At 45.2% G+C, this 21,984-nt stretch overlaps 1 protein-coding gene across 2 annotated transcripts; it reads left to right on the top strand.

Moving 5' to 3' along the window:
- The first annotated feature begins 3,242 nt into the window (after nt 1–3,242).
- Nucleotides 3,243–21,973, top strand: dcakd (dephospho-CoA kinase domain containing). Of its 2 annotated transcripts, XM_021565346.3 has the most exons (5): nt 3,243–3,595; nt 4,282–4,394; nt 15,383–15,586; nt 15,893–15,980; nt 18,641–21,973. In XM_021565346.3, the coding sequence occupies exons 2-5, from the start codon at nt 4,283–4,285 to the stop codon at nt 18,924–18,926; spliced, it is 690 nt and encodes a 229-aa protein (XP_021421021.1). In that variant the 5' UTR covers nt 3,243–3,595; nt 4,282; the 3' UTR covers nt 18,927–21,973. The 2 variants fall into 2 exon arrangements, with proteins under 2 accessions (XP_021421021.1, XP_090058466.1); XM_090202340.1 differs by lacking the exons at nt 3,243–3,595; nt 4,282–4,394 and adding an exon at nt 5,969–6,121.
- Nucleotides 21,974–21,984: the final 11 nt, after the last annotated feature.

A 21,984-nucleotide genomic window follows, 5' to 3' on the forward strand; every position in this document is an offset into this window, starting at 1 on the left:
TACAATACTTGTTAGTGTAATAAGAACCCCTTAAAATGAAGTGTTACCACAAGTTCTCATGGGTAGGCATATTTCCAGGAAATATTAAAATCCTTACTATGTAGTACATTTTCAATATCCATTATTCATAGTTACACTAATAACACCATGTAATTGCAGTCTAATTACAGGAGTGAAACAGTGAACGCTTGTTACAAATGTTAATGATTCCGATAGCATCCCAATGCACCATAAACAGGTCAACATTCACAAGGCTGCAGGGCCAGACCAATAACCAGGATGTGTACTCAGAGCATTCGCAGACCAACTGGCAAGTGTCTTCACTGACATTTTCAACCTGTCCCTGACCGAGTCTGTAATACCTGCATGTTTCAAGCAGACCAACATAGTCCCTGTGCCCAAGAACGCCAAGGTAACCTGCCTGAATGACTACCGACCCTTCGCGCTCATGTCTGTAGCCATGAAGTGCTTTAAGGCATCACGTCAAGATCTGCTCATCTGCACAACACGCTTGAAATAAAAAGGACATTGAACGTGTAGCGCAGTGTTTTGGGTTTATTTGTTGTGTGACCTATTCTCACCATATTTATGTGTCACATCATTTCTCTTTCCCACTCTGTTTGGTGTTTTTGTGCCAATTAGTGTATTGTCTTTGACTATGTTGCACTGACTTGGGTTTTTATCTCCCATCTCCTAACATATGGGTGACAGGCTCAAAGGGTTGATGAACTTAATCTGATTATTAAGAAGACTTTGAATGTTACTTCTATTCTTGTTCCACAATGGTTGTTCCTTTTGGCCATTGCAAAGATTTGGCAGCTTTCTTCCAAAATTGGAAATCAAATATTTGATTATACTGCCATTGAAATAGCATGATAATCCAAACATTTATTTTTTTCCCCTTTCTTGGGCAAGTCTTAACTTTGTTGCTCCTCAACATCACGACCACCCCATACAATGTATTTGTCAAATTCGGTTCAGCAGCGTTTATAATCTGTAAAATTATTCTGATCAGTGGTCAAATTATCAGTACGGTCAACTCCACAGTTAAGTCTATCACCACAGACAACATCACTCACTATCTGTACAGTCATCTCCTACCATAGGACTAGGTCCACCCTACTACTCCTTCCTGTGACAAATCATTCAAGCACGTGATTACCAGACTCTTTACATAGTTATTGCCTCAGCACCTTACTCTGCTTTAATCCTTCCTTTAGCTGCATAACACGAGTGCATGTATCACCATTCTCATCTTTCCACAGCCACTTAAGCTACCTGACACAAATCTTTTTTGTGTTTTTTGTAGCAGTTGGCCATTGCAGAACTTCTTTCCAAAATGCATTATCAATGCTTTCATTGTGCTACAGAACAGAATGAATTGCAAATGAAATAGCAGGATTATCCATAGGTCTCTGTCCTCTCTTTCAGTGTCTGAGCATGCACTGATCTGCTGTCTGCCCCCTTCTCCCCCTGACCACTCCCTGACCTTACCCTGCTGCCTGCCCCCTTCTCCCCCTGACCACTCCCTGACCTTACCCTGCTGCCTGCCCCTTTTCCCCCTGACCACTCCCTGACCTTACCCTGCTGCCCGCCCCCTTCTCCCCCTGACCGCTCCCTGATCTTACCCTGCTGCCTGCCCCCTTCTCCCCCTGACCACTCCCTGATCTTACCCTACTGCCTGCCCCCTTCACTCCCTGACCTTACCCTGCTGCCTTCCCCCTTCTCCCCCGACCACTCCCTGATCTTACCCTACTGCCTGCCCCCTTCTCCCCCTGACCACTCCATGACCTTACCCTGCTGCCTGCCCCTTCTCCCCCTGACCACTCCCTGACCTTACCCTGCTGCCTGCCCCCTTCTCCCCCTGACCACTCCCTGACCTTACCCTGCTGCCTGCCCCCTTCTCCCCCTGACCACTCCGTGATCTTACCCTACTGCCTGCCCCCTTCTCCCCCTGACCACTCCCTGGGTTGGGTCTCTCTCTCTAAGGTTCCTTCTGAACTCTGTAGGACTTTGTGAAGCACAGCATGTCCACCTTTGAGGGTCAGCGTTTTTGCAATGGTTAGGTTTTGCAGTGATTATTATACTTTCTAACACATGCACTTAAAAGAAATGTGGATGAAATCTCAGCCAATAACAACAGTAAATAACATACCCTATAGATGTCCTGAAAGTACTTATTTGCACGCCACTGTTGCACAAAAAACCCATCTTGCATCCACATGGCTGAACTGATGGAGAAGCAACAGGAGTAGGAACATGTGGGCCATCAAGTGAGGCTCTACGCAGGGGTCCTAATGGGTGTCCTCTAGAAGTGGGGGCCCTGGAGATCTGGACAACCTTGCCTCCACCCCATCGTGAAATCCTTAATTTTTTATTTTACTTTATTTAACCTTTAACTAGGCAAGTCAGTTAAGAACAAATTCTTATTTACAATGACGGCCTACCAAAAGGCAAAAGGCCTCCTGCGGGGACGGGGCCTGGGATTTAGATAAATAAATACAATATAAATATTGGACAAAACACACATCACCACAACACTACATGAAGAGAGACCTAAGACGACAACATAGCAAGGCAGCAACACATGACAACACAGCATTGTAGCGACACAACATAACAACAACGTGGTAGCAACACATGGTACAAACATTATTGGGCACAGTCAACCGCACAAAGGTCAAGAAGGTAGAGACAACAATAGGATCATTGTGCTGAACTTAAAAAGGTAATTTGTGATCTGGACAGTGCTGAGAAAATAAGGAAACACTGTATTATTCAGAGGTCCTACTATAGGCCCTACTGCGTATTGCCTGCTAGAATAGTGTTTGCTCTATAAGCCAATATGTATTCCATACACAGTGATTTGGATTGTGGCCAATGGAATGGGTGGAGTGAAAGGCCAGCAATACTCCATATTATTCAGAGCCTCATGAAATGACACCATATACATCCTATTGAGTATTTCCTACAATACTTTTACTGCGGCACCTAGAATAGTTTTTGCTCTATAAACCAATATGTATTCCATATACAGTGATTTGCTTTGGTGGCATTTATTTGACCTTGGAACATGTCTAAAAACCCACATTTAATTCAAATGTCACTTAAATAAGAAATATGAATCATTGTCAATGTTTAGACAATTATTTTTCATATATCATGAATACATACAGGCTATTGACACTTTTCTACTATTACGTGGGGGACTTTTATTTTGAATCTTTTCTCAATTCTGTGACCCGGACGTACTTTTTTAGTGTTGCTGATGAGACAGCGATCTGATGTCGTCTACGGTGGATTAGTTATAAAAATCTTTGATCTAACGTAACCGAACACTGTCAACTTTCGTCAAGCTGGGCTTGTATTGCGCTGAAATCGTCGACAACGGTATGGTAATGTCTGTGGCCGAGATGGCAGTGACTGTGCAGACTTATTGGAGCAAATAGGTGTTATCCAACAAGAACAAGACTTGTCAACAACTGACGTCAGCTAGCGAGCTAACGTTATAGCTGCAGTGCAGTCTCTTGGACCGGTTTGCCCTAACGTTACCCCTGCACACTTTTTAATTGAAAGAAAGGACTCGAGGTCAAAAGTAAGTTAATAAAACATGTGTTTACTGATTTAATCAGGGTTATCACAAGTTGCCACAAAGTAATAAACCCCGCCTATTTCTACAATTGATCTTGAAGTGTGATTTTTAAACCTAACCACACTGCAAACCTTATCCCTAACTACTTGTATTTGTGAGAGTTGCTGACATGGTGAATGCACCGAGCTGTCTGTTTGAACTACTGCCACACAGCTCAGACACCCATGCATCCCCCACAAGAGGTCTCTTCACAGCCCTCAAGTCCAGAACAGACTATGGGAGGCGCACAGTACTACATAGAGCCATGACTACATGGAACTCTATGCTGATCCAAGCAGTAGAATCAGATTTTTTTTTATTTTTTTAAAACAGCTACAAATGCACCTTATAGAACAGCGGGGACTGTGAAGAGACACACAGGCTCAGACACATGCATACATATGATAACATACATACCAAACAGACACGTACACATGGATTTTGTGTTGTAGATATGTGGTAGTAGAGTAGCGGCCTGAGGGCACATTTAATGTGTCGGGAAATCTGTTTTGAATGTATTGTAAGGTTTTTAAAATTGTATAACTTTCCTCAACTTTGCTGGACCCCAGGAAGAGTAGCTGATGCCTTGGCAGCAGCTAATGGGGATCCATAATAAATAACTACTCTGACCTATCTTCGTGTTTCTGTAGGATGTTTTTGGTGGGGTTGACGGGAGGAATCGCCTCAGGGAAGAGCACTGTGTCCTCTCTGCTGCGAGAGCTTGGCTGCCCCATTATCGATGCCGATGTGGTGGCTAGAAAAGGTACAGGCTATGGGACTGAAAGGGATTTTTTCCCCCCTCTCTCTCACACACGTTGGGTCCATTTTGACATTCCACACGCTTGTATTTGCATTCATTTTAAAAACCATTGTGCAGTTTAAAGCCCTTGAGCGTGCCCCAATTATTTGTATTGATCACTATGTCATGCAAAGGAGGTTGGTGGGAGGAGATATGAGTATGGGCTCATTGTAAAGACTCGAATGGAATCGATAGAACAGTATCAAACATGGAAACCACATATTTGGCGCCATTCCATTAATTCCATTCCAGCCATTCTATCTATATAGTGGGTATGGAAAGTCATCACCCCCTTTCAAAATGTTCACCTTTTGTTGCCTTAGCCTGAAATGAAAACACATAATCTTGACTTAATTTACACACAGTAACCCACAATATCCAAGTGAATTGTTTTAATACAAATAAATCTGAAAATTATTTAAAAACAGTCAAATACCCTATTTGGATAAGTGAACACCACGCTTCTTCTTGCCTCTCTGATCAGTCTCCTCCTTGCCCGGTCATCCAGTTCGGAGGGATGGCTTGATCTATGCATGGTCTGGGTGGTGCCATATGCCTTCCACTTCTTAATAATGGTCTTAACTGTGCTCCAAGGGATAGACAAAGCCTTTGAAATATTTTATATCCATCCCCTGACTTGTGCCTTTCCACATCTCGTAGATCTTTTGAAAGTACCTTTCTGCCCATAGTGGATTCTTTGCTTTGAATTGCACTACTAAGCAGTGGAGTCCTCTATCAACAACTGCTTTTATTCTGAACTAATCAAAGTCACTACAATTGATCACAGATGGAAGCCAATTAGCTTGATTTGTGATCTGGAAGGTGGTTGGTTATACCTCAGCAAGTTTGCAATTGCAATTCTAAGGGGGGGGGGGTCACTTATTACTGTTTTACTTTTAATTCGTTTCCAGAGTGTAAAAAATATGTTTTACTTGGATATTGTGGGTTACTGTGTGTAAATAAAGGCAACAAAATGTGAATATTTTTGAAAGGGGTGGTGACTTTCTATACCCACTGTAGCTCCTCCCACCAGCCTTTTCTGATATGCCATCATGAATCCGGTCGTATTCAATCCAGACTCATTTTGAAAGAACTGTCCTGTTGACGTAGTTAAAGGGATTCCGTCTGTTTTGACAATACTAGGGTTGAATAGCGGGAACCGGGTTACCGAGAATTACTGAGATTTACGGCCCAAAAACCCACTCCCTTTTCCCAGGATAAGTAACTGAGAAACTGGTATATTACACTAAACAAACGCAACATATAAAGTGTTGATCCCATGTTTCACGAGCTGAAATAAAATATCCCCGGAATTTTCCATATGCACCAAAAGCTTATTTCTCTAAAATGTTGTCCACAAATTTGTTTACATTCCCGTTAGTTAGCATTTCTCCTTTGCCAAAATAATCCATCCATCTGACAGGTATCAGATTGTGCTAGGGACAATAAAAGGCCACTCTAAATGTGCAGTTTTGTCACACAATACAGTGCCACAGATATCCCATTGAATTTAATGTTAATTTCTCTACCATAAGCAGCCTCCAACGTTGTTTTAAAGAATTTGGCAGTATGTCCAACCGGCATCACAACAGCAGACCATCTGTAACCACACCACTCCAGGACCTCCACATCAGGGCTCTTCACCTGCGGAATCGTCTGAGACCTGCCACCTGGGCAGCTGATGAAACTGGGTTTGTACAACGGAACAATTTCTGCAGAAACAATCTCATGGAAGCTAACCTGCCTGCTCATTGTCCTCACCAGGGTCTGGACCTGACTGTAGTTTGGTGTCGTAACCGACTTCATGGCCACTAGCACAGAAGTGTGCTCTTCACGGCTGAATCCCGGTTTCAACTGTACTGGACAGATGACGTTATGTGTGCGAGTGGTTTGCTGACGTCAACATTGTGAAAAGACGGCCCCATGGTGGCGGTGGGGTTATGCTATAGGCAGGCATAAGCAACGGCCAATGAACACAATTGCATTTTAACAATGGCAATTTTAATGCACAGAGATACCGTGACGAGATCTTGAGGCCCATTGTTGTGCATTCATCTGCTGCCATCACCACATTTTTCAGCCTGATAATGCACGACCACATGTCACAAGGATATGTACAAAATTCCCGGGAGGCTGAAAATGTCCCAGTTCTTTCATGGCCCGCATACACACCAGACATATCATGCATTGAGCATGTTTGGGATGCTCTGGATTGACGTGTACACAGCGTGTTCCAGTTCCCACCAATATCCAGCAACTTTGCACAGTCATTGAAGAAGCCACAATCAACAGCCTGATCAACTCCATGCAAAGGAGATGTCGCGCTGCATGAGGCAAATGGTGGTCACACCAGATACTGACGGGTTTTCTGATTTACGCCCCCCAAAAAACTATTTAATCCATTTTAGAATAAGTCTGTAACATAACAAAATGTGGAATAAATGCACTGTATACACACTGAACAAAAATCTAAATGCAATATGCAACGATTTCAAAGATTTGACTGAGTTAAAAGGATATCAGTCAATTCAAAAAATGTATTAGGCCCTAATCTATGGATTTCACGTGACTGGGAATATAGATATGCATCTGTTGGTCACAGATTTCCATCGATAAAATGCAATTGTGTTTGTCTGTAGCTTATGCCTGCCATACCATAACCCCACCTCCACCATAGGGCACTCTGTTCATAACGTTGACATAAGCAAACCGCTCACCCACACGAAGCCATACACGTGGTCTGTGGTTGTGAGGCCAGTTGGACGTACTGCCAAATTCTCTAAAAAGACGTTGGAGGCGGCTTAGGGTATAGAAATTAACATTAAATTCTCTGGCAACAGCACTGGTGGACGTTTCCTGCAGTTAGCATTCAAATTGCACGCTCCCTCAACTTGAGACATCTGTGGTATTGTGTTGTGTGACAACTGTTCATTTTAGAGTGGCCTTTCATTTTCCACAGCACAAGGTGCACCTGTGTAATCATGCTGTTTAATCAGCTTCTTGATATACCACACCTGTCAGGTGGATGGATTATCTTGGCATCGGAGAAATACTCACTAACTGGAATGTAAACAAATTTGTGCACCAAATTTGAGAGAAATAAGCATTTTGTGCATATGGAACATTTGTGGGATCTTATTTCAGCTCATGAAACATTGGACCAATACTTTACACTTGCGTTTATATTGTTGTTCAGTATATATAAAATCCTACCCTACCTCTTTCAGGTAATAAATTGAATGCAGTATTAGCGTTATTTATCTAATGAATGATGGGTGATGCATAAGCTTCTAACTTATAGCCTCTGTCTCTTGCGCAATACGCACCTGCGCTACGCTGGCCTCTCTCCTTTAAACGCTTCTTCCCACTGGGCGCACACTGGTTGAACCAATGTGGAACAGATGTTGAATTGACATCTGTGCCAAGTGGGTTAGCTCTTGGAGTCCCAGGAAAAGCTAGACTAAAATATCTTGCTGGACATTTTTTGTTTCTTTTCCGTTTAATAATAGACTATTCAAAGTGGGATGCAAGCTCTTGTTTGCTGAATGTTAATTACAGCAGCCAATAGAACTCGCGATGAGTTTTGAAAGAAGAGAGAACACACGCAATGGGGGTAGGCTACAGAAGTTAGGCCTATTTATTCAGACCATAACCATTCAATCTTTGTGAAAATAATTGAAAGCCGTCTGTCTGCATCTTATTCTAGTCCTATATTATTAATTATGTCATTACAATTATGAAGATAAGTACAACATATTTAATTTAGCTGTTGAAAGCGAGGAAGAAATGAAGCAACAATAGTGTTAAGGTGCGTGAATGAGGACCCAAAAGCGAATTAACAAAACAGAGTTACTTTAATGACGAAACACACGTAGGCTCAGATGGACAGGCAGATTCCGACAGGACAGGACAAGGTTAGATGAACAGGCAGATTCCGACAGGACAGGACAAGGTTGCAGCAAACACGACGATAGTCTGGTTCAGGCATGAGTAACACAAACGAGAATCCGACAAAGACAGGAACAAAAACAGAGAGAGATATAGAGGACTAATCAGAGGGAAAAAGGGAACAGGTGGGAAAAGGGGTGACGAGGTAGTTAGGAGGAGACAAGGAACAGCTGGGGGAAAGAGGGGGAGAAAAGGTAACCTAATAACGACCAGCAGAGGGAGACAGGGTGAAGGGAAAGGACAGAAACAAGACACAACATGACAATACATGACAGTACCCCCCCACTCACCGAGCGCCTCCTGGCGCACTCGAGGAGGAAACCTGGCGGCAACGGAGGAAATCATCGATCAGCGCACGGTCCAGCACGTCCCGAGAGGGAACCCAACTCCTCTCCTCAGGACCGTACCCCTCCCAATCTACTAGGTACTGATGACCACGGCCCCGAGGACGCATGTCCAAAATCCTACGGACCCTGTAGATGGGTGCGCCCTCGACAAGGATGGGGGGGGGGGGGGGGAAGACGAGCGGGGGCGCGAAGAACGGGCTTGACACAGGAGACATGGAAGACCGGGTGGACGCGACGAAGATATCGCGGAAGAAGAAGTCGAACTGCGACAGGATTGATGATCTGGGAAATACGGAACGGACCAATGAACCGCGGGGTCAACTTGCGAGAAGCGGTCTTAAGGGGAAGGTTCTGAGTGGAGAGCCAAACTCTCTGACCGCGACAATATCTAGGACTCTTAGTTCTACGCTTATTAGCAGCCCTCACAGTCTGCGCCCTATAACGGCAAAGTGCAGACCTGACCCTCTTCCAGGTGCGCTCGCAATGTTGGACAAAAGCCTGAGCGGAGGGAACGCTGGACTCGGCGAACTGAGATGAGAACAGCGGAGGCTGGTACCCGAGGCTACTCTGAAAAGGAGATAGCCCGGTCGCAGACGAAGGAAGCGAGTTGTGGGCGTATTCTGCCCAGGGGAGCTGTTCTGACCAAGACGCAGGGTTGCGAAAAGAAAGACTGCGTAAGATGCGACCAATAGTCTGATTGGCCCGTTCTGCTTGACCGTTAGACTGGGGGTGAAAGCCGGAAGAGAGACTGACGGAAGCCCCAATCAAACGGCAAAACTCCCTCCAAAATTGAGACGTGAATTGCGGACCTCTGTCCGAAACGACGTCTGACGGAAGGCCATGAATTCTGAAAACATTCTCGATGATGATTTGTGCCGTCTCTTTAGCAGAAGGAAGCTTAGCAAGGGGAATAAAATGAGCCGCCTTAGAGAACCTGTCGACAACCGTAAGAATAACAGTCTTCCCCGCTGACGAAGGCAGTCCGGTGACAAAATCTAAGGCGATGTGAGACCACGGTCGAGAGGGAATGGGAAGCGGCCTGAGACGGCCGGCAGGAGGGGAGTTACCGGACTTAGTCTGCGCGCAGACCGAACAAGCAGCCACGAAGCGACGCGTGTCATGCTCCCGGGTGGGCCACCAAAAACGCTGGCGAATGGAAGCAAGCGTACCCCGAACGCCAGGGTGGCCGGCTAACTTGGCAGAGTGAGCCCACTGAAGAACGGCCAGACGAGTAGGAACGGGAACGAAAAGAAGGTTCCTGGGACAAGCGCGCGGCGACGGAGTTTGAGTGAGTGCTTGCTTTACCTGCCTCTCAATTCCCCAGACAGTCAACCCGACAACACGCCCCTCAGGGAGAATCCCCTCGGGGTCAGTGGAGGCTACTGAAGAACTGAAGAGACGAGATAAAGCATCAGGCTTGGTGTTCTTAGAGCCCGGACGATAAGAAATCACGAACTCGAAACGAGCGAAAAACAACGCCCAGCGCGCCTGACGCGCATTAAGTCGTTTGGCAGAACGGATGTACTCAAGGTTCCTATGGTCAGTCCAAACGACAAAAGGAACGGTCGCCCCCTCCAACCACTGTCGCCATTCGCCTAGGGCTAAGCGGATGGCGAGCAGTTCGCGGTTTCCCACATCATAGTTACGTTCCGACGGCGACAGGCGATGAGAAAAATACGCGCAAGGGTGGACCTTGTCGTCAGAGAGGGAGCGCTGAGAAAGAATGGCTCCCACGCCCACCTCTGACGCGTCAACCTCGACCACGAACTGTCTAGAGACGTCAGGTGTAACAAGGATAGGAGCGGATGTAAAACGATTCTTGAGGAGATCAAAAGCTCCCTGGGCGGAAACGGACCACTTAAAGCACGTCTTGACAGAAGTAAGGGCTGTGAGAGGAGCTGCCACCTGACCGAAATTACGGATGAAACGACGATAGAAGTTCGCGAAGCCGAGAAAGCGCTGCAGCTCGACGCGTGACTTAGGGACGGGCCAATCAATGACAGCCTGGACCTTAGCGGGATCCATCTTAATGCCTTCAGCGGAAATAACAGAACCGAGAAATGTGACGGAGGAGGCATGAAAAGTGCACTTCTCAGCCTTCACAAAAAGACAATTCTCTAAAAGGCGCTGGAGGACACGTCGAACGTGCTGAACATGAATCTGGAGTGACGGTGAAAAAATCAGGATATCGTCAAGGTAAACGAAAACAAAGATGTTCAGCATGTCTCTCAGGACATCATTGACTAATGCCTGAAAGACAGCTGGAGCGTTAGCGAGGCCGAAAGGAAGAACCCGGTATTCAAAGTGCCCTAACGGAGTGTTAAACGCCGTCTTCCACTCGTCCCCCTCCCTGATGCGCACGAGATGGTAAGCGTTACGAAGGTCCAACTTAGTGAAAAACCTGGCTCCCTGCAGGATCTCGAAGGCTGAAGACATAAGAGGAAGCGGATAACGATTCTTCACTGTTATGTCATTCAGCCCTCGATAATCTATGCAGGGGCGCAGGGACCCGTCCTTCTTCTTAACAAAAAAAAACCCCGCTCCGGCGGGAGAGGAGGAGGGGACTATGGTACCGGCGGCAAGAGCTACAGACAAATAATCTTCGAGAGCCTTACGTTCGGGAGCCGACAGAGAGTATAGTCTACCCCGGGGGGGAGTGGTTCCCGGAAGGAGATCAATACTACAATCATACGACCGGTGTGGAGGAAGAGAGGTGGCCCTGGACCGACTGAACACCGTGCGCAGATCGTGATATTCCTCCGGCACCCCTGTCAAATCACCAGGCTCCTCCTGTGAAGAAGAGACAGAGGAAACAGGAGGGATAGCAGACATTAAACATTTCACATGACAAGAGACGTTCCAGGAGAGGATAGAATTACTAGACCAATTAATAGAAGGATTATGACAAACTAGCCAGGGATGGCCCAAAACAACAGGTGTAAAAGGTGAACGAAAAATTAAAAAAGAAATGGTTTCGCTATGATTACCAGAGACAGTGAGGGTTAAAGGTAGCGTCTCACGCTGAATCCTGGGGAGAGGACTACCATCCAAGGCGAACAAGGCCGTGGGCTCCCTTAACTGTCTGAGAGGAATGTCATGTTCCCGAGCCCAGGTCTCGTCCATAAAACAGCCCTCCGCCCCAGAGTCTATTAAGGCACTGCAGGAAGCTGACGAACCGGTCCAGCGTAGATGGACCGACAAGGTAGTGCAGGATCTTGAAGGAGAGACAGGAGTAGTAGCGCTCACCAGTAGCCCTCCGCTTACTGATGAGCTCTGGCTTTTACTGGACATGAAGTGACAAAATGACCAGCAGAACCGCAATAGAGACAGAGGCGGTTGGTGATTCTCCGTTCCCTCTCCTTAGTCGAGATGCGGATACCTCCCAGCTGCATAGGCTCAGCACCCGAGCCGGCAGAGGAAGATGGTAGTGATGCGGAGAGGGGGGCAACGGAGAACGCGAGCTCCTTTCCACGAGCTCGGTGACGAAGATCAACCCGTCGCTCAATGCGAATAGCGAGTTCAATCAAGGAATCCACGCTGGAAGGAACCTCCCGGGAGAGAATCTCATCCTTTACCTCTGCGCGGAGACCCTCCAGAAAACGAGCGAGCAAAGCCGGCTCGTTCCAGCCACTGGAGGCAGCAAGAGTGCGAAACTCAATAGAGTAGTCTGTTATGGATCGATTACCTTGACATAGGGAAGACAGGGCCCTGGAAGCCTCCTCCCCAAAAACAGATCGATCAAAAACCCGTATCATCTCCTCCTTAAAGTCCTGATACTGGTTAGTACACTCAGCCCTTGCCTCCCAGATTGCCGTGCCCCACTCACGAGCCCGTCCAGTAAGGAGAGATATGACGTAGGCGACACGAGCAGTGCTCCTGGAGTAAGTGTTGGGCTGGAGAGAAAACACAATATCACACTGGGTGAGGAACGAGCGGCATTCAGTGGGCTCCCCAGAGTAACACGGCGGGTTATTGATTCTGGGCTCCGGAGATTCGAAAGCCCTGGAAGTGGCCGGTGGATCGAGGCGGAGATGGTGAACCTGTTCTGTGAGGTTGGAGACTTGGGTGGCCAGGGTCTCAACGGCATGTCGAGCAGCAGACAATTCCTGCTCGTGTCTGCCTAGCATCGCTCCCTGGATCTCGACGGCAGAGTGGAGAGGATCCAAAGTCGCTGGGTCCATTCTTGGTCGGATTCTTCTGTTAAGGTGCGTGAATGAGGACCCAAAAGCGAATTAACAAAACAGAGTTACTTTAATGACGAAACACACGTAGGCTCAGATGGACAGGCAGATTCCGACAGGACAGGACAAGGTTAGATGAACAGGCAGATTCCGACAGGACAGGACAAGGTTGCAGCAAACACGACGATAGTCTGGTTCAGGCATGAGTAACACAAACGAGAATCCGACAAAGACAGGAACAAAAACAGAGAGAGATATAGAGGACTAATCAGAGGGAAAAAGGGAACAGGTGGGAAAAGCGGTGACGAGGTAGTTAGGAGGAGACAAGGAACAGCTGGGGGAAAGAGGGGGAGAAAAGGTAACCTAATAACGACCAGCATAGGGAGACAGGGTGAAGGGAAAGGACAGAAACAAGACACAACATGACAATACATGACAAATAGAGAGAGAAATTGGTAGGATTATTATGAAAGGTAGACAATACAGTTGAAGTCGGAAGTTTACAGTCATTAACTTGTTTTTCAACCACTCCACAAATTTCTTGTTTACAAACTATGGTTTTGGCAAATCGGTTAGGACATCTACTTTGTGCATGACACAAGTAATTTTTCCAAAAATTGTTTACAGACAGATTATTTCACCTATAATTCACTGTATCACAATTCCAGTGGGTCAGAAGTGAACATACACTAAGTTGACTGTGCCTTTAAACAGCTTGGAAAATTCCAGAAAATTCCATCATACAATAGTACGCAAGTATAAACACCATGGGGTCACGCATCCGTCATACCGCTCAGGAAGGAGACGTGTTCTGTCTCCTAGAGATGAACGTACTTTGGTGCGAAAAGTGAAAATCAATCCCAGAACAACAGCAACGGACCTTGTGAAGATGCTGGAGGAAACGGGTACAAAAGTATCTATATCCACAGTCAAACGAGTCTTATATCGACATAACCTGAAAGGCTGCTCAGCAAGGAAGAAGCCACTGCTCCAAAACCGCCATAAAAAAATCCAAACTACGGTTTCTAACTGCACATGGGGACAAAGATTGTACTTTTTTGAGAAATGTCCTCTGATCTGATGAAACAAAAATAGAACTGTTTGGTCATAATGACCATCGTTATTTTTGGAGGGAAAAGGGGGAGGCTTGCAAGCCGAAGATCACCATCCCAACCGTTAAGCACGGGGGTGGCAGCATCATGTTGTGGGGGTGCTTTGCTGCAGGAGGGACTGGTGCACTTCACAAAATAGATAGAATCATGAGGTTGGAAAATTATGTGGATGTATTGAAGCAACATCTCAAGACATCAGTCAGGAAGTTTAAGCTTGGTCGCAAATGGGTCTTCCAAATGCACCAGCTCTGTCAGGAGGAATGGGACAAAATTCACTCAACTTATTGTGGGAAGCTTGTGGAAGGCTACCCGAAACGTTTGACCCAAGTTAAACAATTTAAAGGCAATGCTATCAAATACAAATTGAGTGCATGTAAACTTCTGACACACTGGGAATGTGATGAAAGAAATAAAAGCTGAAATAAATCATTCTCTCTACCATTATGCTGACATTTCACATTCTTAAAATAAAGTGATGATCCTAACCGACCTAAAACTGAATTTTTACTCAGATTAAATGTCAGGAACTGTGAAAAGCTGAGTGTAAATGTATTTGGCTAAGGTGTATGTAAACTTCCGACTTCAACTGTATATGCTTAAAATAAGCTCTATTATATTTCACAATTTAAATCAAATTCGCTAGCCTTTGTAGGCTGCATGTCCAGCACCAGCATCGCATGGTTTGAACGCGGTGTGTAATTCCAGTCCATGTAATGCAGCATAATACAGTCCACACTCAAAAAGATTAGCTTACTGGAGCTTGTTGCATTCATTTACCATTTAGCATAACTACATCAATGGGCTTTTATGTTCTTCTGTCATGCATAATGTGCGGTAGTCTATCTATCATGTAAATCATTGGTTAATGGCAAAATCGTTTGGGCATTTTTAGGCATGGGCCCATAAAATATCCTTAATGTAGGGTTCATCAGGCTCAGGTATCATCAGGCTTGAATTTTCATGCCGTTAGAAGCTCTAATCAAATCCAGACATATTTATATGCTTTAGATTGAGACTACCTGTTTTGGCGGGAAATACTGGGTTACCCGGAGAAAATTAGTTAAATCTTGGGATGGAACATTTTTGTAAAATACCGGGAAACTATTCAACCCTAGACAACACAGGCGTATTTATATTGGATGGCTGTGAGAAAGCCGTGGCAAGGGTTGTCGTATTCATTAGACACCAAATAGGGGAAACATTTTGACTGAAACCGAGAGGTACTACATGGACTTGTCAATTAAGAAATGCTCATTTTTGTTTTCCGATGCAAATGTTTGAGAACACATTCTGTTGGTTGCCTTAATGAATATGACCCATGTCTTTAATCAGGTTAAGCTAACCGTGTCCTGTGTCTTTGCCAGTGGTGGAGCCCCACAGTCCGGCCTACTGCCGGATCGTGAAGCACTTTGGCCCCGAGATCCTGCTGGAAAATGGGGAGATCGACCGGCAGAAGCTGGGTCAGCTCATCTTCGCCAGCGAGGACAAGCGGCGCCTGCTTAACTCCATCACCCACCCAGAGATCCACAAGGCCATGCTCAAACAGATCTTATTTTTCTTCCTCCGAGGTTTGCTAACTAAGTGTAAAAAAGACAATTACAGCAGTACATTATAATAATATTTTTTTTCCTGGGGTGGTCTTCCCGTCTACAGCAAATGTATCATATATTGTAAAGCCACTAAATTGCATACGTCAAAACAATCATATGAAAAAGTGTAAGGAATTCTTAATGGGACATATGGAGAATAAACCATGGAATACCTAACATTGTAACTTTCCATAGAGGGTGGATTGGTAGGAAGTACAGTACAGTAGTTCCACGGCTCTGGTGTGAGGGCTCTATTGTAGTGCTGCTACACTTTTTCCCCTCCAGGTTATCGCTACGTGGTGCTAGACGTGCCCCTGCTCTTCGAGACGAGGCGTCTCACCCGCTTCCTTAACCACACTGTGGTGGTGTACTGGTAAGACCAACTACGGCTCTCCGACCTTTCATTTCTAAAGGTTTGAACCTGCTTAAAGGTTTCAACATAAAATATGGTGTGCTCTAGCTTGGGAAATAAATGTGACAATATCTGTTTGCTTCCTACCTTAGGACTGTTTTCCTCAATAAATGTGTTCTGCTTCATGTTGACTTTCCTTCCCATGATACATTGAGTTTTGTGATACTGAGTATCATGACAACTATTGCAGCACGGGGCTTTGGGGTAGTGCGCTGCGCTCAGAATTCAGGTAAATTGAATGCTGACCTCGTGCTGCGCACCACCAAGCGGCACCTTTTTAGCTTTCCTAAACCTAGAACAGAGAGAAGTTCAACAAGGGCAAGTTCTATTTCCAAGAGACCATTTCCTTAATGTCAAACAGAACTTACCCAGAACGTGGTCACCATGACCTCAGAATATTCAATATTAATGTTCTAGACACGTTTCGTGAGAATGCTGCAAGAACATTTCTGTGTCCAGTTCTCCGAGGGTTATGGGAATATTCCTTCAAAGAATATTCCATGGATACAGTTCTTGCAGCGTTCCAATTAAACGTGTCTAGAACATTTAATATGGAATATTCTGAGGTCATGGTGACCACGTTCTGTTTAATATTTAGGGAATAATCTCCTAACTCTAATGCCAGAACCTGCTAAATAGGTTTCAGGAGGTTTTTGCTAACGTACATAGAATGTTCCCCTAACTAACTGAAAACTGGACACTCAAACATCTGGGGAACATTATGGGTCAAATAAAATGTTATTTGTCACATCCGCCTAATACAACAGGTGTAGACCTTGAAATGTTTACTTACAAGCCCTTAACAAACAGTGCAGAGTAAGAAAGTATTTTCTAAATAAACGAAAGTAAAATAACAATAATGAGGCTATATACAGGGGGTACCAGTACCAAGTCAATGTACGGGTTACTGGGCCATACACACTACTCTTTGTAGCGCCTTGCGGTCGGATGCCGAGCAGTTTCCATACCAGGCGGTGATGCAACCAGTCAGGATGCTCTCGATGGTGCAGCTGTAGAACTTTTTGAGGATCTGGGGACACTCTTTTCAGTCTCTTGAGGGGAATAGGCGTTCTCATGCCCTGTTCAAAACTGTCTTGGTGTGTTTGGACCATGATAGTTTGTTGGTGATGTGGACACCAAGGAACTTGAAGCTTTGGCCCCGCTCCACTACAGACCTGTCAATTTGTGCTCGGCCCTCCTTTTCCTGTAGTCCTCGATCAGCTCTTTGTCTTAATGTTGAGGGAGAGATTGTTGTCCTGGTACCACACTGCCAGGTCTCTGACCTCCTCCCTATAGGCTGTCTCATCGTTGTCAGTGATCAGGCCTACCACCGTTGTGTCGTCTGCAAACTTATTGATGGTGTTGGAGTCGTGCTTGGCCACACAGTCGTGGATGAACAGGGTGTACAGGAGGGGACTAAGCACAAACACCCCTGAAGTTCAGCGTGTCAGATGTGTTGTTACCTACCCTTACCACCTGTGGGTGGCCTTTCAGGAAGTCCAGGATCCTGTTGTAGAGGGTGGTGTTTAGTCCCAGGGTCCTTAGCTTAGTGATGAGCTTTGAGGGCACTGTGGTGGGTAACATTACAAAAACGTTATCTCTGTCGCTAGAATTGTTAGTTGGGGAAACTGTCAATAGAAATAATAATGTGGCGATACAACCCGACAGGATGCTCTCAATTGTGCATCTGTAAAAGTTTGTGAGGGTTTTAGGTTTTAGCCAAATGTCTTCAGCCTCCTAAAGTTGAAGAGGTACTGTTGCGCCTTCATCAACACACTGTCTGTGGGTGGATATTTTCAGATTTTCAGTGATGTGTATGCCAAGAAACTTGAACCTCTCCTCCTCCTCCACTGCGGTCCCGTCTATGTGGATTGAGGCGTTCTCCCTCTACTGTCTCCTGTAGTCCATAATCAGCTCCTTCGTTTTGTTGACGTTGAGAGGGAGTTTTTTTCCAGGGCCCTCACCACCTCCCTGTAGGCTGTCTCGTCATTGTTGATAATCAGGTCTACTACTGTTGTGACATCTGCAACCTTGATGATTGAATTGGAGGCTTGCGTGGCCATGCAGTCATTGGTGAACAGGGAGTACAGGAGGGGTCTGAGCACGCACCCTTGTGGGGCCCCTGTGTTGAAGATCAGTGAAGTGGAGGTGTTGTTTCCAACAACGGTCCATTATAAATCGTAATCTGGGTCAGGTGGGCATACATATAAAGCTTGTTCTATTGCTAACATTACCAGCTAAATTATGAAATACTATATTAGTGTTAGGCTTTCACAAGGCAATTCACAGAAGCACATCGTAATTTTGGTGGCCATAGAACAGAGTCATGAGTGCATGAGTACATCAAATCAGTATTATATTCCTCAAGTCTCATTTTTGTAATTTACAGCATTTCCCTCACCCAGACAACAAAACAATTGCAAAAGTTGCCCAATTAGCTAGAGGGATGGGTGCAACTTATTCTCATGCAATGCTCAAGTTTAGAACGGCTGTCAGTCAAAACCCTCTGATGTCATGTATATCATGTTACTGTACAGCCACTGCATTCCAATTTAGGCGCTTATCATTTGTCCAAATCTGCCAGTGTAAAGGGTTAAACATGTTCTCTTTTCCTGATCCAGTGACCCGGCCACCCAGCTGTCGCGCCTCATGAACCGGGACGGGCTGACCCAGGAGCAGGCGGAGCAGCGTGTGGCCGCCCAGATGCCCCTAAATGAGAAGCGGGGATTGGCCAGTCACGTGGTGGAGAACTCGGGCAGCCGCGAGGACACCCAGCGCCAGGTGCTGCGGCTGCACACCAAGCTCGAGGACTCTATGGAGTTCCTGCTGGCCAGGGCCATCGCCATAGCGACCGCAGCCGGCCTGGGCGGACTACTTCTATACGCCGCCAAATTGCTGGCGTCTTAGCGAATGGAGTGAGAGTTTGACGGGAGTCGCCCTCCTATGGCAATGCAGTGTTGAATTGTGATTGAGACTGCGGCACTTTGAACTTAAGCCATAGCATGTAACCGACCACTGGGCCCAGCACGTGTGGTGAGAGGTCCAATAGTCGGTTATGTGTTATGGCTTGAGTTGAAAGTTCGCAAGCAGTTTGTACTTAGAAAGTGGTCAAGTAACGTGAGATGTTTTCTTGTGTAAATTCCTTATTGCTCTTTGAATGCTACAGGAAACAGTGAACACCTAGGTTTCCTTGGTTTGCATTTTGAAAGCCAAGAAGTTATTTGGGAAAATATTTTTGGAGTCACTAGACTGCTTTTTTTTAAAGCAAATATATTTTCTGTATGAAATATCTGGACAGAATAGTTCAGCATGGGCTGAGAAGCAATGCTGGTGATGTAAGAATGTTTTTAGCTCATTGTGCCTATTTGTTTTACATGTTAAAGGGATAGTTCACTGAAATTGCATATTTACCTTTCGTGAGTGGTCTATGGACCTGGAGAGTCAGCGACCAAAGATTTTTATTTCTTAAAATGAAATGTTATTGTTTGCGTACACAGTTTAACAAGTGCTATATAGTGGGTGCAGCGATATGCTTATGTTCCTATCGATCGGTGGAGTAAATTTCAACAAGCACACAATAATCGCAAATTTATTTTTTAAATGTTTTATGTAGTACAGCAATGGATGTATAAATAGTATGTAAATATTATTAAAGTGACCAGTGGTCATTGACTATGTAGTAGTCCCTAAGGTGCAGGCTAGAGTACCCGGTGGCCAGCTAGTGATAGTGACTGAGGGGCAGAGTAGGGTAGTGGGCAGATAGCACAGTACTGGGTGGAGGCCATCTAGTGGTGGCTATTTAACACTCTGATGGCCTGGGAATATAAGCTCTTTATCAGTCTCTCGGTCCCAGCTTTGATGTACTGTCTCTGTCTTCTAGATGGTAGCGGGGTGAACAGTCCGTGGCTCGGGTGGCTGAGGTCCTTGATGATAATGTTGGCCTTCCTGTGACACCGGGTGCTGTAGATATCCTGGAGGGCAGGCAGTGTGCCCCCGATGGTGCGTTGGGCTGACCGTACCACCCCTAGAGTGCCCTGCTGTTATCGACGGTACAATTGCCGTACCAGGCGGTTATACTGCCTGACAGGATGCTGTCAAGGGTGCATCTGTTGATGTTTGTAAGGGACTTAGGGGTTGAAGAGGTGTTGTTGCGCCTTCTTCACCACATTGTTGGTGTGAAGGGATCATTTCAGGTCTCTGTCAATTTGGATGGGGGTGTCCTCTCTCTGCTGTCTCCTGTAGTTCACGATCAGCTTTTGTTGACGTTGAGGAAGAGGTATGGTCAGATTTCCGAAGTGAGGTTAGGGCCTTGTAGCCATCCCGGAAGGGAGAGTAGCAATGAACAAGAATTTTCGCACCATGAGTAGCAAAGATGTTGATAGCATTTTGGTAGTGTTTTCCTCAGATTTCCTTTATTAACGTCCCCAGCTACAATAAATGTGCCTTCAGGATATGCGGTTTCTTGAGTGCCGTCGCAGTGTCTGCTTGTGAGGAAATGTACATGGCAGTGACTATTACCGAAGACAATTGTCTTGGGAGGTAATGTGGTCGGCATTTGAAGGAGGTATTCCAGATCGGGAGAACCAATGGACTTGAGTTCCTGTACGTTACCCAATAACACCATGAGTTGTTTGTCATGAAACATGCTCCTTACCTTTGTTTTTCCCGGATAGTTCTTTGTTCCTGACCACACAATGAACGTAGGACCACGCTGGTTCTATGGACGGGGACAATTTATGGTGAGTGACCACCAATCTAATATCCAAAAGTGATTTTCGCCTGTAGGTAATAGAGAAAATAATGTAAGAAATAATACAAAAAAACTAAAATACTGCAAAGTTGTCTAGGAGCTAGAAGCAGGGCAACTATGTCTGTTGGCGCGATCTTTAAAGTTGTTTACTTAGTGTTAACGGTGTTGGATACTGTTAGATTCTGCGGTAAACTTGGAACATCGTTATACTCAGAAGTATAGTATCTAAGGAGTGAAAGAGACTGGTTTTTACATCAGAAGTTAATGGTTATCTGTAGGAGCCAGATGGCTTTGGAATGTATTGGATGGATGGGAAGAAGTCACAGGAGTGCTACAGGGGATACGGATGGACATCTGTGGATTAGGCAAATGAGGGGTTGAGGTAAGGTCAGATCCCCTTAAGGGAGAAATGATGGTTTATTACCCTATTACTTAGTCTTCCTGTTGAACCATAAAGTATGTAAGGATTTGAGAGAAGGAGGAGTGCCTAAATTGGAGTTTATATACTTGTGGTGGTGGAAACATGTTTTGTCTGAATGCAGCTGTATTGACCCTCTGGGCTTTCATAATGTGTGTTTTTACTCTGAGAATTAGAACCTAACAACACAAAGCAATGGGAATGGTAGGGAATTGGAATGAAGTGACTGAGTTGATTTGGGAATGCTTCGATCATGCTACCATGGCTCCTATAAGTCTTATTATTTTGCGCGCAACAATGCTAATGCTAATATCTGAGAAAGTAAACTCCCAGGTTCCATAGATTACTTCCTGTTTATCAATAAAATTAGGTACATTTGTGATTTAGGATAAATAGAATTTTAAGGATGGGGTAACTATGTAATATGGATAAAGTAATCAGCTTTTAAAATATTTGATTGACTCTGTGATGACGCTAGAATGAAGACATAGGTGATGTATTCGACAATCCACTTTTCAAACTAAAGAGTTTTCTAAGCGGTCGAAGGAATGAAGATGAAGACTTCCTTGATGCCACTGTGTCTTTTCTAACCACTTGAAGCTACAGTATCTTCTGTACTTTTTCAGTCAACTCTAGTTTTTATTTTTATTTTTTACATCCGCACACATGAGGAACTAAAAGATTTGATCTGTTTTATCAGCTGCTGTAAAAAAAAAAAAAGTCAAAGAAGAATGTCAATGATCTCTTATCCATGTCTGAAAATAAACAGAACTATATTACTACAATGTCCCATCCTA

Source organism: Oncorhynchus mykiss, chromosome 16 (genome assembly GCF_057628025.1).
Source record: "Oncorhynchus mykiss isolate SJ-2025 chromosome 16, ASM5762802v1, whole genome shotgun sequence".
NCBI classification, from domain to species: domain Eukaryota; kingdom Metazoa; phylum Chordata; class Actinopteri; order Salmoniformes; family Salmonidae; genus Oncorhynchus; species Oncorhynchus mykiss.

What these genes read in the sequence shown, in the direction of transcription:
- dcakd (XM_021565346.3), top strand. Translation starts at nt 4,283, where the DNA reads ATGTTTTTGGTGGGGTTGACGGGAGGAATCGCCTCAGGGAAGAGCACT. An exon ending in CGATGTGGTGGCTAGAAAAG is followed by an intron (nt 4,395 to 15,382) that starts GTACAGGCTATG and finishes TGTCTTTGCCAG; the next exon opens with TGGTGGAGCCCCACAGTCCG. An exon ending in CACACTGTGGTGGTGTACTG is followed by an intron (nt 15,981 to 18,640) that starts GTAAGACCAACT and finishes TTCCTGATCCAG; the next exon opens with TGACCCGGCCACCCAGCTGT.